Source organism: Thamnophis sirtalis, unplaced genomic scaffold, assembly GCF_051295495.1.
Source record: "Thamnophis sirtalis isolate CommonGarterSnake01/CBP01778 unplaced genomic scaffold, rThaSir2_p1.2 scaffold_3, whole genome shotgun sequence".
NCBI lineage: Eukaryota > Metazoa > Chordata > Lepidosauria > Squamata > Natricidae > Thamnophis > Thamnophis sirtalis.
Genome location: NW_028261383.1, coordinates 103,581,080 through 103,596,982, shown reverse-complemented (window position 1 = coordinate 103,596,982; position 15,903 = coordinate 103,581,080). Strand labels below are relative to the sequence as shown.

General features: G+C 42.0%; 1 protein-coding gene across 1 annotated transcript in view; it reads right to left on the bottom strand.

The window, feature by feature from the left end:
* AFAP1L1 (actin filament associated protein 1 like 1) overlaps positions 1–6,445 on the bottom strand; it is a 78,633-nt gene extending 72,188 nt beyond the window's left edge. The window contains exon 1 of the mRNA XM_087709635.1: positions 6,224–6,445. Coding sequence (XP_087565761.1) covers positions 6,224–6,251 — 28 coding nt within the window. The 5' untranslated portion in view covers positions 6,252–6,445. The remainder of the gene's footprint in view (positions 1–6,223) is intronic.
* Between the last annotated feature and the right edge of the window lie 9,458 nt (positions 6,446–15,903).

The window sequence follows — 15,903 nt, the reverse complement described above, 5'->3', positions numbered from 1 at the left end:
ACGGAGAAGGCCCTTCTTCAGGGTCCCACCCGGTGTATCTCCCTTGGGGATGGGACCCGCTGCATTCCCTGCCTCTCCGCCCTAATCGGTCGGGTAGATGTGACCGGCAAGAGATGGACCCTCAGATAACCTGGTCCTATGTTACCTCTAAATAACATACTCAGTGATATTTTAGATAAACAATCACCAAGCTTTGGCTACCTTCTTCCATTTTGCAACCTGTTCAGAGGACCAGAGATTGAGTTTGGGATCATAAATATATAAAAATGGATTAAAAAGAAGACCCTGCTTTATCCTGCCTTGAAAAGAAATTAATAGCTCTAGGGAGATCTGTAGTAACTTTGAACACTGGATAAGGGACTGATCCGAAGTCAAGATCTATCTGTATTATAATTTATTTGGCACAGTGTAGTGCTGTGATAGAGGACCTGTGGTAACATGGAGCCATATCTGCCAGCACGTCAGCTCCAGCGTGCATGTGCACAATGACCAGTTGATTTTCGGCCTTCCGGATGGCCGGGGGAAGCCATTTTCGCCCTCCCCAGGTTTCAAGAAAGCATCTGGAGGCTGGGGAGGGCTAAAAATGAGCCTAATGGCCCCCCTGGAGGAAATACCAAGCTCAGCTTGGAGGTGACAGTACGGCGTATGTGTGTGTGGAGCATGGAGGTTGGGTTGTGCATGCATACGCATGTGAGGTAGTGTGCATTTTTGGTGCCCAACAACAAAAAGGTTAGCCATCATTGGGTGTTTTAAGGTTTTGCATGAAAATTGAATAATGCAGGTTCAATCTGCCCTCAAGCACAAAAGCTGCTAAAATTAGGAGTCTGACCAACATTTTTTTTAATTAAAAGGCATAAACTTCCATGTGACAAAATCAGGTGAAGTGGGCTGATTTCCATAGACTAACATTTCTCTCCCATGAAGCATGCTAAGTTACTTTGGTCAAGTCACTATTTCCCAGTCTAATTTAGAGGGTTAAAAAGAAAGAAGACATGTCACATAAGTTGCTATAGCCTTAATTGAAAAGGATAATTATAATACAATGTAATAACAACAATAATATGTAATCCAGTTTGTGCCAGTAACCAAGGTATATACACTTGGTCACTTGACAAGCTATTTCATTATATTTCAGAACGTTTTCAGTATTTAAGAAGTTTCTCTACCGGGATCAAGCTGGTAAAATATTTGTAAGCATTCTACTATCTGTTCTTATTACTAGGCAACATAAATGTTTTCTATTTCAAAAGGGTTGCAAAAATGGAGCCGAGAAACTGATTTCCAAGACTGTTATTCTGAGCTTCTGAATGGCAAACCTTGAGTTCAGGGTGAGGAAAGTCACTTCAGAGAGTGATGGACTTTAGACCATCATCCCCAACCAGCAAGGGCTATGAACAGAGATGATGGAAATAATAATCACAACCTCTGAAGGACACTGGATCTTCACTCTTACCTTAACAATAAACAGTGTAACAAGATAAGGCCAGGATAGAATCAGATGGGTAGCTCCCAGGTAGGAAATAGGGCCAGAGTCATCACCATTTCCATGTTCCATAAAGGAAGTGTGCCATTATAGACCTTTTTTTCTTTATAAGGAAAGGGAGCATGGGTGGCTTTTCCAGGATTGCAGTATTATTCCACTCTGATTTCAACCCCACCAAAGCAAAGATCATATTAGTACCACACACGGTAAGTAAGATCATATTAGTACCACCCATGTAAGCAGGAAAGAGGAAATTTATTTTCCTATTTCTTGGTGCCAGTGTCCTGAACACCCAATACAGCTGCTACAGCACTGTATTATGTTATTTTTCTACTGAAACTCATCTCCAGTCAAAAAGTTTGCATGTTTTAGTAGAAGCCAATGGTGGTCAAGTGCAGAAGAGGGTTTATTTATAGTCACATATCATAGCAAGGAACCCATCAAGGCTGTCCTCACAGCTGCTCAGACTATTGTCGGAATGTGCACCCTGTATATAGAGGAGATATACATAGCATTTCCAGACATGAACAGTTAAGATTCCATTGAATGGCAGTTTCTAGAGAGAGAGAGAGTGAGGGAGTAATCTGCTACAAAGACTTTTTTTTTAAAAAAAAAATCATGCTGACATCTGTTAATCAGCTCACCAAGACAAGAATGTCTATATCACACCCAACAACTGTTCTATTCTATGGATGGTCACTTGTAATAAAGTAATTGTTGCTGCTTCTGTATCCTTCCCATGAAAAATTTCCCTAAAGTTCTCTCCTGTGAAGTGTGTGTGTGTGTGTGTGTGTGTGTGTGTGTGTGTGTATGTATGTATGTGTATATATGTATATGTGTGTGTATATCTATATATCTATATCTATCTAATCTATATATCTAATCTCTCTCTCTCTCTCTCTCTTTATCTATCTATCTCTCTATCTATCTAGCTATCTATCTATCAGCATATATACATCCATCCATCCATCTATTTATTTATTTATTTTTCATTCATTCATTCATTTTGTCAAACATGTACAAGATAACTGGTATAAGTATAAACATGGACATGGACACAGGAAGTGGGTATGAATAAATGCAGACAACGGGACAGGGACGGTAGGCACGCAGGTGCGCTTATGAATGCCCGCTTACAAACCTCTTAGGAAAGGGGTGAGGTCCACACTAGACAGTTTGAGGTTAAAGTTATGGGTGTTTGAGGAAGTAACAACAGTCAGGTAGAGCATTCCAGGTATTAACCACTCTGTTGCTGAAGTCATATTTTCTGCAATCAAGTTTGGAGTGGTTTACCTTGAGTTTGTATCTATTGTTTGCCTGTGTATTATTGCGGTTGAAGCTGAAGTAGTCATTGACAGGTAGGATGTTGTAGCAGACAATTTTGTGTACTTCGCTTAGGTCAAACCTTAACTAGCGTAGTTCTAGGTTGTCCAAGCCCCAAATTTCAAGCCTGGTGGCATAAGGTATTCTGTTGCAAGTAGAGGAGTGGATTTCAGAATTTGTGAAGCTTATGAGAGGGATGTAGCCTGCAAAATCCTATGCCAGAATTAATTTCCTAGTCTAAGCAATTCCAAGATCTGGTTCTGTGAACAGATCTGTCTATTACTGCCTCATGAATGAGATGAAAAAAGGGCAAAATTGCTATAGCATCCAAATGAGAAATAAAAGGAAAGTTGTCAGGAGTCACAAAGCATGGAAAGTGTTTCTTGCCGTCGCTCAAATATTGCAGTAAAAAGTGTAAGCCCCCCTCCCCCCCCAAAATAACCTTAAAAATAAAGGTACAATATCCTTTTAGTAATTGAATTGCAAAAGTCCACCTTCTCAAAATATGGACACATCATCTCAACTACTATTTCCCAACTTAGGACCTTTCAGTTGTTAGCTCTAACTTCTAGACCATGCTGTCTGAGAATTATGGGGATTGAAGCTCAAAACATTAGGATTATTCCATTTTGGGGAAATGCAATCTTAAAATACAGTGGGATCCTCTGAGCTTAGTTGTTTCATTACCCAACTACGCAACATCTTCAATGCTAGCAAAGAGTCGGGTTTGTCACAAAGTAAGCCACTGTATTGAAACAGACAGCAAACCCCTCTCCCCAAAGCCCTGAAGAAGTTTCTTAGTTGGATTATGAACCGTCTGCAAGAAAACAAACAAACTCAGAGAGCACCAACAGTTCAATCCTGAGCTACAAATATTCTCTTCTGTTAGTAGCCTTAAAATAGGCAAATCAATTTAAGGATCTTCTCGTTGCACAATTACTTGATCAATACTTGATCAATACATGAATTGATGTTCTCTCCCCCACTTTTTTTTTGCTTTATTCTTCTACCTATGTCTGAAGTGAAATCATGTGGATACCTGAGACATTTTATTTATTTATTTATTTATTTATTTATTTATTTATTTATTTATTTATTTATTTATTTATTTATTTATTTATTTATTTATTTGCATCCCACCATAACTCAAAGTGACAAGCATATTCAACACACCCTCCTCCTCCTCCTATTTTCCCCTACAAGAATAAACCTATTTATATGAGTTGGCTGAGAGTGACTGTTCCTAGATCACCCAATTGGCTTTCAGGCCTAAGGAAGGAATAAAACTTTCTAGCTTTCTAGCCTTAATCACTAGACTCGAAGAGGTTCTCTGTAATATGAAAGATGGTCACAAGATGCAGATTCTTATAACACCAAGATAGTTAATGGATACTTTGCATAGTGATACATGAACCCAGCACACACAGCTCTTGAAACAGCTCTTAAAAAAAAAACCAATCAAAATTAAGAGCAGACCTCTGGTGTAAACTTCCCCAGCAGGGGTCTTGCCTCCAGGTGTGTTTGCATTACTGCTTCTCAAAATTCTCGGTAGCAGAGCCAACATTGTCTGGAAATTCTGGCAGAGGGAGTCCTTAATACATCTGGGAGACACCAAGTTGGAGACGGGCTCCCCAGAAGTCAATGGGAACCGAGTTCACTCCAGACTGATTTTCCTATGAACCTCTCTACCTAGCACCATTTTCAACAGCTACCCCAAAGTAATGTAACCAAATGAACTCAGAAATAGGAACCAGGTTCCTTTGTAATTTTATATTTACAATAGTGAATAAATATGGAGTCAATATGGCTAGATCTCCTTGTATTCGAACACGCACACCCCTTCAAAGGCTGAAACAAATTCCTGACCCCTTTCCTGAGGATTTCTCTCTCGCTCTCATGCACAATGCACACAGATGTAGCCATGGTCTTAAGAACGTGCTGTCTTTTGGAACACAGGTTGCCTAACAACACATGCAGCTCTATCATTTTGCCTTCTCCACAGCAACACTTCAACATTGTCTATGGAGATTCTCAGCCATTCGGATCATGGTTGTCCCAAGAGACAACTGGGCTTTCTGTTGTTTTTCTTTGAAGACATTTCGCTTCACATCCAAGAAGCTTATTCAGCTCTGAGTGCATCGCTAAATGTCTATGGAGATTCGCAGTCATCCAGGTCATGGTTGTCCCAAAGGTGTTTTTTTCAAGAGGCAACTGGAGCTGAAAAAGCTTCTTGGATGAGAAGAGAAACATCTTCAAAGAAAGTTGCCTCTTGTGACAGCCATGACCGGGGATGAATGAGAATCTCCATAGACATTTAGTGATGCACTCAGAGCTGAAGAAGCGTCTTCCATGAGAAGCAAAACGTCTTCAAAGAAAAACCAGAAAGTCCAGTTGCCCCTTGAAAAAAAAAAAGCACCTTTAAGGCACTCCAACGTTGCAGGAGTCGCTGTCCGAGCAGACCCCCTCGACGGCCTTTGCACCGAATCTCAAGCGGAGCCCCCGACGCCTCCAGTAAAGGCAAAGAAACAACGCTGAGGCCTGCCAAGGAAGTTCGAGGAGCGCCATTTGGCAACCGCTCGCCTCCGCCTCCGGCGCACAGGTCACACACAAAGCCCTATTAAGAAGACAATGCCGCGGTGGAAGCTTTTGGGCGCGCACAGCTCGCCCTGGTATCCTTTAGGTTTCTTCCCCAACGGGGGACTTCCCACAATTCTGCTTCTCCTGTCGCGAGGTGGTCGCGGTCGCCCCTTCATAAACATGACGCGCACGGACGCAAACGCTTCTGTGTATACACGCGCGAGTCGATTTGGTAAATCTGCCATTTAGGCTTCCGACGTTCTCCCCACCCCCATCCGAATCTTACGCTTCTCCCGTGCCCACCTATACATCTATATTTTCCACCCGCCCCCTTCTTTCTCTCGCTCTCCCCCCCGCCGCCGCTTCGCGTTTGGGCCCCACAATGGAATTGCCCCCACGCGGAACGTGTCGTGAATGCGAGCTCGAGTGGGCGTGGCTGCCGCCCCCTCTTCCCGGACCAGACCGATGGCTCTCGTTTCAGGGGACAAACTTGCCGCACTTGTGCCCAGAAATAAAAAGGCTTCCTATTGGCAAACTGGGTGCAAACCGATCGGTGGGGAGAGAAAGCGCTCGGCGTCTACGGGATGCGCTGCAAGCCTACGGCGGTTTTTAAAGCCCCCCTCGTCCCCCTCCAGCCCCGATTAGCCTGTCTTCCTCCCAAAGCGGCGCAGGAGTCCCTCGGAGCCAGGAAGACGGCGTTTCAAAAACAGCAGCGGCGCCGTTTCCCGGGAGCACAAACTGACGTTTCCCTCAGCCCGCCGGTCCCGTTAAACAGATTTTTAAAAAAAAAGACGCCTCGAAGCTAAGCCGGAGCAACGCTTGGCTCGGGCAAAGGCTTACCGCTGAGTCTGTCCATGGTCCGGAGCATGAACGGCGGGAGGCTGGAGACAGGTCGGGCGGCACGTGCGACTCTGCCGATATCGCTTGCCCTCAGCCGGCCACTGAGCGCGGGGAGCTCTTAGAGCGGCTCGGCTCTGTCCGGCTCCGAGTAAAGCAAAGGGATGCGCGCCGCTCCACGGCACACACAAATGTCAACCTCTCCGCCGGCTCCCTCAAACAATCGCCGAGCAGCAGTCCCTCCCTAGTTGCCGCTTCCTCCGCCTTGGGAAGACTCCGGGTCTTAGCGCCGTTCTGTCAAGAGGCGCCCTTCGCGGAGCGAACCTCCCCAGTGCTGGGTCGACTCCGCTCGCTTGCCCCGCCCTTCCGGACCAGGTGCGACCGTCTGTGCAGTACACAATAACAATAGTCTCTGCTCCCCGGAGCGCGTGTGTACGGGGACGCCCAGTCTCGTGGCCTGCTTGCCCGCGCTGCGTGGCGCGCGCTTTCCCCCCTCCCTCCTCACTCCATGGGTGCGTGCCTGCCCATCTCGAGCGATGCTTGTCCAGTCTGATATTGGTTACTTAACTCGCATTTCCCGTTGTTTTCCGGGGGGAAATGCAAAATACTGTTCAAATAAATATAAGCTTAAGATTCATATAATAGTAGTTCTAAGCACAGAACCGGTGGCTCAGTGGCTAAGACGCTGAGCTTGTGGCGGTCGAATCCCCAGCGCCGGGTAACGGAGTGAGCTCCCGTTACTTCTCCCAGCTTCGGCCAACCTAACAGTTCGAAAGCATGTAAAAATGCAAGTAGAAAAATAGCGACCACCTTTGGTGGGAAGGTAACGTTCCGTGCGTTTAGTCATGCTGGACACATGACCACGGAGACTCCTGGGACAAGGCTGGCTCTTCAGCTTTGAAACGGAGGTGACCACCGCTCCTAGAGTCGGGAATGACTAGGACATATGTGCGAGGGCAACCTTTACCTTTACCTAAACACAGAACTGACCTATAGGATACCTCTTTGTACACATTTTCCTCTCCTCTTTCCCCCTCATGTATTTGACACATACCATTCGGCAGTTTATAAAGCCTATGCCATTAATATTTTATTCTGGCAAAGTAAATTTTCCCAATGGCTCCAAGAACCTATTTTTCCTTATCACATGTTAATTTTCTAACAGCGTTTATACTTCATATAGGAAACTCTAGGCACTAAAGTAATAAAGACTGGGAAGTGTGTGATTAATACACTTGGAATATACTTTGCCAATCTGCTTTGCCATTGGAGAGTGTAGGATAATACTTGTCTTCGAAGTAATAAAAATGCAATGCATTGTTGAAGCAGACAGGATGCATGTTGTTTTCAGGTATCCTCCCCTGTATAGGCAGTCCCCTCCTAAGTAGAGTTAGGGCTGTGATCCAATGCTGAATTGAACCTCAGTCAGCCCTTCTTTGGTTCAGCAGAAAAACTATCCTGGCTTGAAAATTGCTCTCAACACCACCAATTCTGTCTGTACTGTGCTGTCACTGCCTGCTACCTGAATCCTTTCCAAGACAAAACCTAACACTTGTCCGCACTTTGAAACCTCCTTGTAAGCCAAAGCAAAGCCGTTTCACTTCTAGGCTAAGGATGAGATGAAAGCAAGTTTGTGAGGATATGCCAGAATATTGCTAGGACACATTTACAGCAAGGTTAGCTGCAGGCAAGAAAGGTTCTTAGAAGTGGCAGCACCAGAGCTTATTGTACATGTACAAATGGGGGTAGAAGAGCCAGTTTAGTATAGTGATTAAGGAAACAGGCTAGAAACTATTAATTGCCCTGCTTTAGGCTCCAATCCAGCTAGGTGTCTTTGGGCTAGTCACTTTCCCTCGGCGCTAAGAAGGCAAGGGCAAGCGACTTCTGAAAATCCAAGGTAGTCAATAGGAGGCAACACTGACATGAAAGTAAGGAAAGAAAGAAAGAAAAAGGGGTGGTGGTGGAGAATGGATATATTGCAAACCTATCATATATTCTCTACCCAGATAGGTTGCTGAATTCTAATGGGATTCAGTTAAGGGCTGCTTGGCCGGAGTGTTCTGTTGCCTAAGAATAACAAAACACATACAAACCCACACCATCTTGCAAATGCAGCTCCAGATGTAGAATGTGTCTAGTTGTGTCACAGAATGTGTCTTGTTCTTTCATCATCACAAATGATGGAGGGACATCACCCATTACATCAGTGGGCATCAGCCAAGCAAACCAGGCAGAGGACAGATACTCAATCTCAATGGCTTTCTGCCATCCAGCAACTGCTAGCTGGGGCAACTAATCTGATGGGAAGGATAGCCCTTGATGGGTGTCTGTACTGTACTACTTCATTTCTGAATGTCTGCCAAACAGGCAATCTAGAAGAGCTGATGGTAAATTTAATATCAGGGAATGGCTGGAGGCTCTTTAGCATTCAAAGACAAAGGAGGAATCCATGCCTGATTCAGAAGTACAATAATAATGAAAGTTGGGAGAAAGAGGGGTAGAGAGGGCGGGAGAGAGGATGGGAGGGAGGGTGAGAAGGAAGGGAGGGAGTGGACTGGGAGAGAGGAGTGGTAGAGGGGGAGGGGAAGTAGGGTAGAGGGGAATGATGGAGGGAAGATAGAAAGTTGGAGGGGGGGGCAGAAGAAAGATGTGTATGGAGAGTGGAAGAGTTATATTGGGTTTCTATCTTTGGGGGTATTGTTGACAAGAGGAATTGCTATGATTATTGTTTAATGTTGTATGGCCCCGGCTATGCACAGTATATATGTGACTGTATGAAAATGAAAAATGGAAAATAAAACATTTTAATACACAATAATGAAAGTTGGGGAGTTTGGCAGCACAGATTATTCATGCCTATAATATTATCGATAGTAGTGAAGAGTGATTAATACAGATAGTCTTTTACTTATGACCACAATTGAACCCAACATTTCTGTTGCTAAGTGAGACATTTGTTAAGTGGGTTTTCCCCATTTTACAACCTTTCATGCTACAGTTATTTAGTGAATCACTGCAGTTGGCAAATTAATAACACAGTAGTTAAGTGGATCTGGCTTCCCCATTGACTTGGCTTATCAGAAGGTCACAAAAGGGGACCACACATCCCCCCCACACGTCCCCCCCACAAGGACACTGCAATGGTCATAAATATGAGTCAGTTGCCAAGTATCTGAATTTTGACCACATGCGCATGGGGATACTGCAACCGTTGTTAATATGAAAAATGGTCATAACTCACTTTTTTTCAGTGCCGTTGTAACTTTGAATTATCACTAAATGAACTGTTGTAAGTCAGGGACTACCTGGTCAGGCTTGTTAAAAGAAAAGAGAAAGCAGAGAAGAGGAGGGGGAAGGATACGAAAGGAGAGAAAAGGAAAAGAAAGAAAACCCTACCTTTCAGCATTTCTCAGCACCTTACTGAGAAGCCATACAAAATGAGGTTCTTGGTATGATTCATAGACCACTCAGCTTGAAGACATACCTCACCATTCGCTTGAGGGTTTGTCACAAAGTAGGCAATTTGGTGCAGGAAGCTCCCCCTTCCCCCGCCTCATTTTGTGGTCACGCAATCCATCCCACAGGGAAACAGTGGTGCAGTCATCCTGTTGGCAGTGATTCACAGTCTGAGAAGCAAAACTCAAATCTGTTTTATATGAAATATTAATCCCAGGTAAATATGCTAGATTTCAGCCATCCATACGTTTCTTTGCAAGATTATTGTCAGGGTGAGTTCAAATTTAGCTTGAATGTGGCAGCCTTGGATTTACTACCACACTGATTGATTTATTGTGTATTACGTTTGTCTTCATTTTGTCTATGCTACATTTTGGGGCACCTATTGTTTACATTTTTACATGCTTTTAATATGAACACATTGACCTTATACAGTTAAAAGTTAAATGAAAATTGGGGCAAAAAGAACTGTAAAGGAAAGGAAAAACAGAACTGAATAGACAAATCTATAGGATAAGATTTTTTAACCATTGTTTCTTTTCCTAATACTCATTTCACAGTTTTAAGAATTAACAGTGCTACTGTAAATAAGCTAAAATATTAGTGTCCAATCCAAAATATCAATTCCATTACATTGGAATAAAAACCCAAGCCTTATTACAGTACCCATCCTCTGAGTTAGCACTAAACACAAAGTAATATTTTGCTATACTACTATACGTTTTAAGATATTATTTCTTTCATTAATTAAACATGAAACTCAAGTCAACTGAACATTTAAAACTGTATCACAAATACCATTAACTGGTGCTAGTGGTTGATACGGGTTGCTACCAGCGTCCTAGGTAGCAACTAAGTATCTTCTTATAATGTATGATGTTCTGAATAGCACAGTTTTTTGCAGTTCCACTGGTGTTATTGCAGGAAGCTGCAATTTCTTGATGTATTTTGTAAAATTCTTGGATATGGTACCAACTGCCCCGATGACAACGGGTATCACTGTTACATGCTTCATCCATAACTGCTTAGTTTCAATGGCCAGGTTGCCATATTTTGTGATTTTTCCAGGTTTTTTTCTTCAAGTGGGCATCTCCTGGTACTGTGATATCAATAAATTGTATGTTTTGGTTTTTGACAACTGTGATATCTGGCGTGTTGTGTTCCAAATGACGATCTGTCTGCATTCGAAAGTCCCACAAGATCTTCACCTTCTCATTTTTGGTAACTTTTTCCACTTTATGTTTGCATGACATTTTGGATACAAGTAATTCATATTTTTTTCATAATGACCAGAGGATTAATTTAGCAACTCGGTTGTGTCTAGCTTTATAATCAGTTTGTGCGATTTTGCTGCATTCACATCAGGGGTGGGTTTCTCGCCCCGTTCCAACTGGTTCGGTTGGAACGGGGCCGGCGGCGTCCTCGTGCACGCGCGCAGCACACGCATGTGTACTAGCATCTGTGCGATGCTCCAGCTGCTCCTGGAGGATCGCGCAGGCGCTGTATGCGTCCTGCGCATGCGTGGAAGCGCAGAACTCATCAAAACCGGGTAAGGAACACGGGCGGGTGGGTGGGCCCTTCGCCGTTCCCGGAAGTTACTTACTTCCAGGTTCGCCGACCAACCGGTTCGCAGGGACCGCCGCGAACCGGTTGAAACCCACCCCTGATTCACATATTAAATGTGAAAGTTTTGACTTTGTCGTTGCAAAATCTTCGGTGGTGGTTATTGTTGTTGTTATCCATCTTTTTAATGGTGAAAACATTTAAAGACCTGCCTCTTATTTTCTTCTCAACCCTGTGAGATGGATTGAACTGAGTGACTGGCCCAAAGCTGAGAAATTTTCATACCTAAGGGGCAGGGCTTCTAAAATTCACTGTCTCCCGCTTTCTAGGTCAACACTTTCACTACTATACTGTAGGAGGTTAGCACCCACCCCTTTCCTAGAAAAATGAAATATTCTAGGAAATATTCTAGTCAGAATATTATATTATATTAGATTTTCCCTAAAGGAGAAAGATGTTTCTAAAGACATAAGTCAGAGCCTCAGCTACTTGCCCCTGCCCCAGCAGATATTGTGGTGCCAGCCTGACACCAAAGGCTGGGCCTGCTTATCTACAACACCAAAGACCTTCACCCTCAGGACATAGTAGGATTAGCCCTCTACCCATCTCACCACATGGCACCTGGGAAGATTACATCACCCAACCAAGCCTGGGACTCAAGACAACCTACAAAGTTACCCCACATGGCTCCATGGGAGTCTGACAACAAATTTGAATACATTTCTTGCACAGGAACAGGAAACTCCAAGGTGGAACCCAAGAGAGGATATAAATCAGAAGTGGGTTGTTGCCAGTTTGGCCCAGATTGGCTGAACTGATAGTAGCGGCAGTGGGAGGCTCCACCCACCTGCCCAGATGCTTCTGCGCATGTGCAGAAGTGGTGTGGGAGCACAGGAGCGCACCCGAACCTGTAGCAACAAAATTGGCAATCCACCTCTGGTATAAATCTCTCTCTCTCATTCTGTTCTTTTTCGCCCAGGACCTCAAACCATGTGGTCCTGTCCACTATTAAACCATCTTTCCAAATAGTATCCATGTTTCCAGTGTCTTTCTTCCCACTTGGAACTGCACACAAATGGATATTTCTTCCAACAATTCCAAACTGGCTTAAAAAAAATAGATTATAAGACATCAATTTAACATCAATTTAACATTCATTAAAACTCTAGGCTATTGATTTGCCAAAGCAGGAGATTCTAATTCTTTATTTCACATTACTTGCAAGTTTTCTATCTATTATCTTAGTAGCAGTATTGATTGTAAATTTGGAACTCTCAAATTATTTTTCCAATAATGTTAGTAGTTTAAGAGTTTCTGAATGACAAATATATTTGGTTCAGATTTTAAAATTAAGAGAGGTCTTAATTAAACCTGTTGGCATTCCACAATTCTAGGCAACCCAAATTCATTTTATAAAACATCAGATCTTTTAAAGGGCTAACTATCAGCTAGTATACTGTATTTTGTATGGCAGTATATTGCAAAAACCTATATTGTAACAAAGAATATACTAAACTGGAATATCTAATCTAAAAATTGTCTGATAAGCGATCACTCTATATGTGTGTGTGTGTGTGTGTGTGTGTATGATTTCATGGTTCAATTTGTGAACCTTTCTGAAGTACATTAGGTTTAGATTAAATGGATTAATAGATTTTGTGAAGGAGATTATTTTGTGAGTGCATCCATATGTGCCAGACATACATCATATGCTGTGAGTCAACTAATCCATTGGAAGTGAAGCAAAAACAGCAGTAGGAATTATGAAAAAAAAACCCAACTCCCAAAGCTCTAGAGCTGAATAGAGACCACCCAACCTGATTTTCATGGCTGAGATTAGGCACAAATAGCTCATCCTCATTCTGGGGATAGCATTTCCAATTCATTCCTGGTTCCACAGAATGTTTGTGTTTGTGTGTGTGTGTGTGTGTGTGTGTGTGTGTGTGTGTGTGTGTGTGTTTATTTATTTATTTATTTATTTTCTGGAAAGTAGAATTTTGCTTCCAGAATTACTTTCTTCTTTTCTTTAGCTGAGAAAGTGATCCATATCCTATAATGCATTGACATTTTGTAAAACCAAGGCTAACAAATTTACATAGTTTATAAACCTGAAAGGGGGGGGGGATTTGCATGTTAATATGTATAAAAGTTCTCCATCAATGCAAACATCTTTACTAAATAAAAAATGAAGAATAATAAACAATGCCATTAAACGTACATTCAAAACATTTTCTAAAAGAATTTTTTTCCCCATTTATCTAAGACTTGGCCACAAATTTCATTACCCAGAACAACAATATCTCATTTGCTTTGTATTGAATTAAAAATAAATAAAAATATTGAATCTAATCATCTGAAGCTTGCTAAAATTTATCTTCCCCAAAAAGTCAACTATGCTTAAAAATTATTTCCAATTGTGCCATTTTTTAAAAGTGATATTAACACTTCTGTTTAAAAGGAAAATAAACGTTTCAATGTTTAACTCACTATATATTATCTTCTCATATGATGCTAAAATTCCTGCAATTTAGATCCATTTCAAATTACCTTTAATGGAATGTGGACTAAAAGCTGACTAGTTATATTTTTGGCCACACAGAGTGGGGGGGAGGGAACAACTTGCCATTTTTCTGCAGATATAATTAATGAGAAACATGGATGTTTGAGGATTCACATCAAGTTTAAGATTTAAGCTTAAGTCTCTCATATCTCCTAGGCCTAGGGCAATGGGCCCCAACCTTTTGGGCATCAGGGATCAGTGGAGAAAGTTTTTTTCATGGAGCGGAGGGGTGTGGTTTCACATGTGCTGCCTGCATCCTGTAGACAAAGGTTTGCTTGTTGCATGGCCTAGTTACTGACATGCTGAGAACCGGTGCTGGTCCCTGGATTGGGATTTGGCGACCCTCTCTAGGACCATCACAAATGGAAAGCAGTCGGCTTGCAGCAGATCCTGTGATTGGATTCTTTGGACACAAGAATAACTTAGAGTCAGGAACAGAATAGACCTGGCTGGGCATGCCTTCTGGCTTATAAGTGAGATATGTTGAGAGAGATCTGTAGAGAATCCAGCAGTTTCTTCATCTTGGCCCCAAGGGGCAGAGTATAGCTGGCAGAACTTTTCCTTCCCAGAGGACATCCTTGTTATTGTGGGTTTTGGCAGTAACAATGTTTAGCCTCCTTTGCATCATGGTTTCCTGAGAGACATTGTCCTATGTTGTGCCCTATCCCTGTCCTCCTTTTCTGCTCTTCTCTTGTGCCCTGTAACACAAGGAGGTCCTGAGCAAAGCTCTGCCTGCCCTGTGGTTCTCTCTGTCCTGCATCCTCTAGTGATGAGCTACAGATTCAACCATTTCTTGAAACACTATCAAGGTTGGGGAAGACTCCCTTAAGGTAGGAGCTCATCTGAAGACATTTAAATGAAGAATTAAGCATGCTTAATGAAGCATGATTATTAATGTCCTTATCAAAAGAATACATCCATTTAAAGAACTATTGGCCTCAATCCATCATATTGCTAGTGAAGATGATGCCCACACCAAACACACCCAGTTTCTACTTGATAAGCTCCTTGAATAAAAAAACCATAGCATTTGGTAGTCCTTGAGCAGCTACATTAGTAAAGCAGAATATTACAGTACAGCCATTGGTTTGACAAATATTTTCTGTACATGCAATTTTTAAAGTGTTCGCTTCTGCATATTTCATGGTTATAGGCAAACAGCATCAGATTCACCTTCCATACATAACATTTACTTGTCAAACAGGAAGGCTTAGTTGCTTTTGTTGTCATAGGGTACTTTGTAAAGTAAGTCATTAGAGCTGAAAAAGATATGATTATCCAAAAACTTCACCTTTTATGTAGAATTTCAATTCTACTTGCCCAGCTGTAAATTTAACTGACCTTCCTTTGGAATAAACTAACATCTGGAAATTGTTTTGAATTTGAAAAATGTTCCATAAATATTAAGTCAAGTGATGACTTCAGACTCTTTAATGGAAGCATTTACACTCCAATCTTGTTTTACCACAGTATGTCTGTCTTCCATGGAGCAGAAGATGTTTTACAGCAGCTTTGGCCCACCTGGAACTCAGCATATATTTTAGATCTTATCAGAATTCTCTGACATCAATACAAATCAATATAAATATGACCAGACAAATTTACTAATGCACTAAATGAAACTGAATTATTAACTCAATATTGTAAATATTATTTGATCGCATGAAGAAGTTAGGATCTGTGGTTACTGGCCAAAAATTTATTTTCGTTTTGTTGTTTGGCATCCCTAAATCAATACTTTGACATAACCTTCATATTGCCAATTCTGAAATAAATTTCTTTGAGTGCACTTTAGACACAGTATGTAAGAAGAGGGTTATACATTTGTATAGGAAGAGCGTGAAAATTGCTGATGTGCTTAGGGGATGATGAGGAGCTACAAGATTTTCTTAGCTAATATGAGTAATACAATATGCAATTTTATTTGGTAAAAAGCAGTATTACTTTCTATATGTAATCTGCATTCTCTCAGCTAGGGTAAGTAGAATATAGAATTACCGTACTCATTTCTTCCTGGGGAAAATGTGTTGTATTCTTATAGAGAGAGAAATGCATTTGCCCACCTGGTTGGAAATAATAGATTCAGCTTTGGAGCCAATTCATT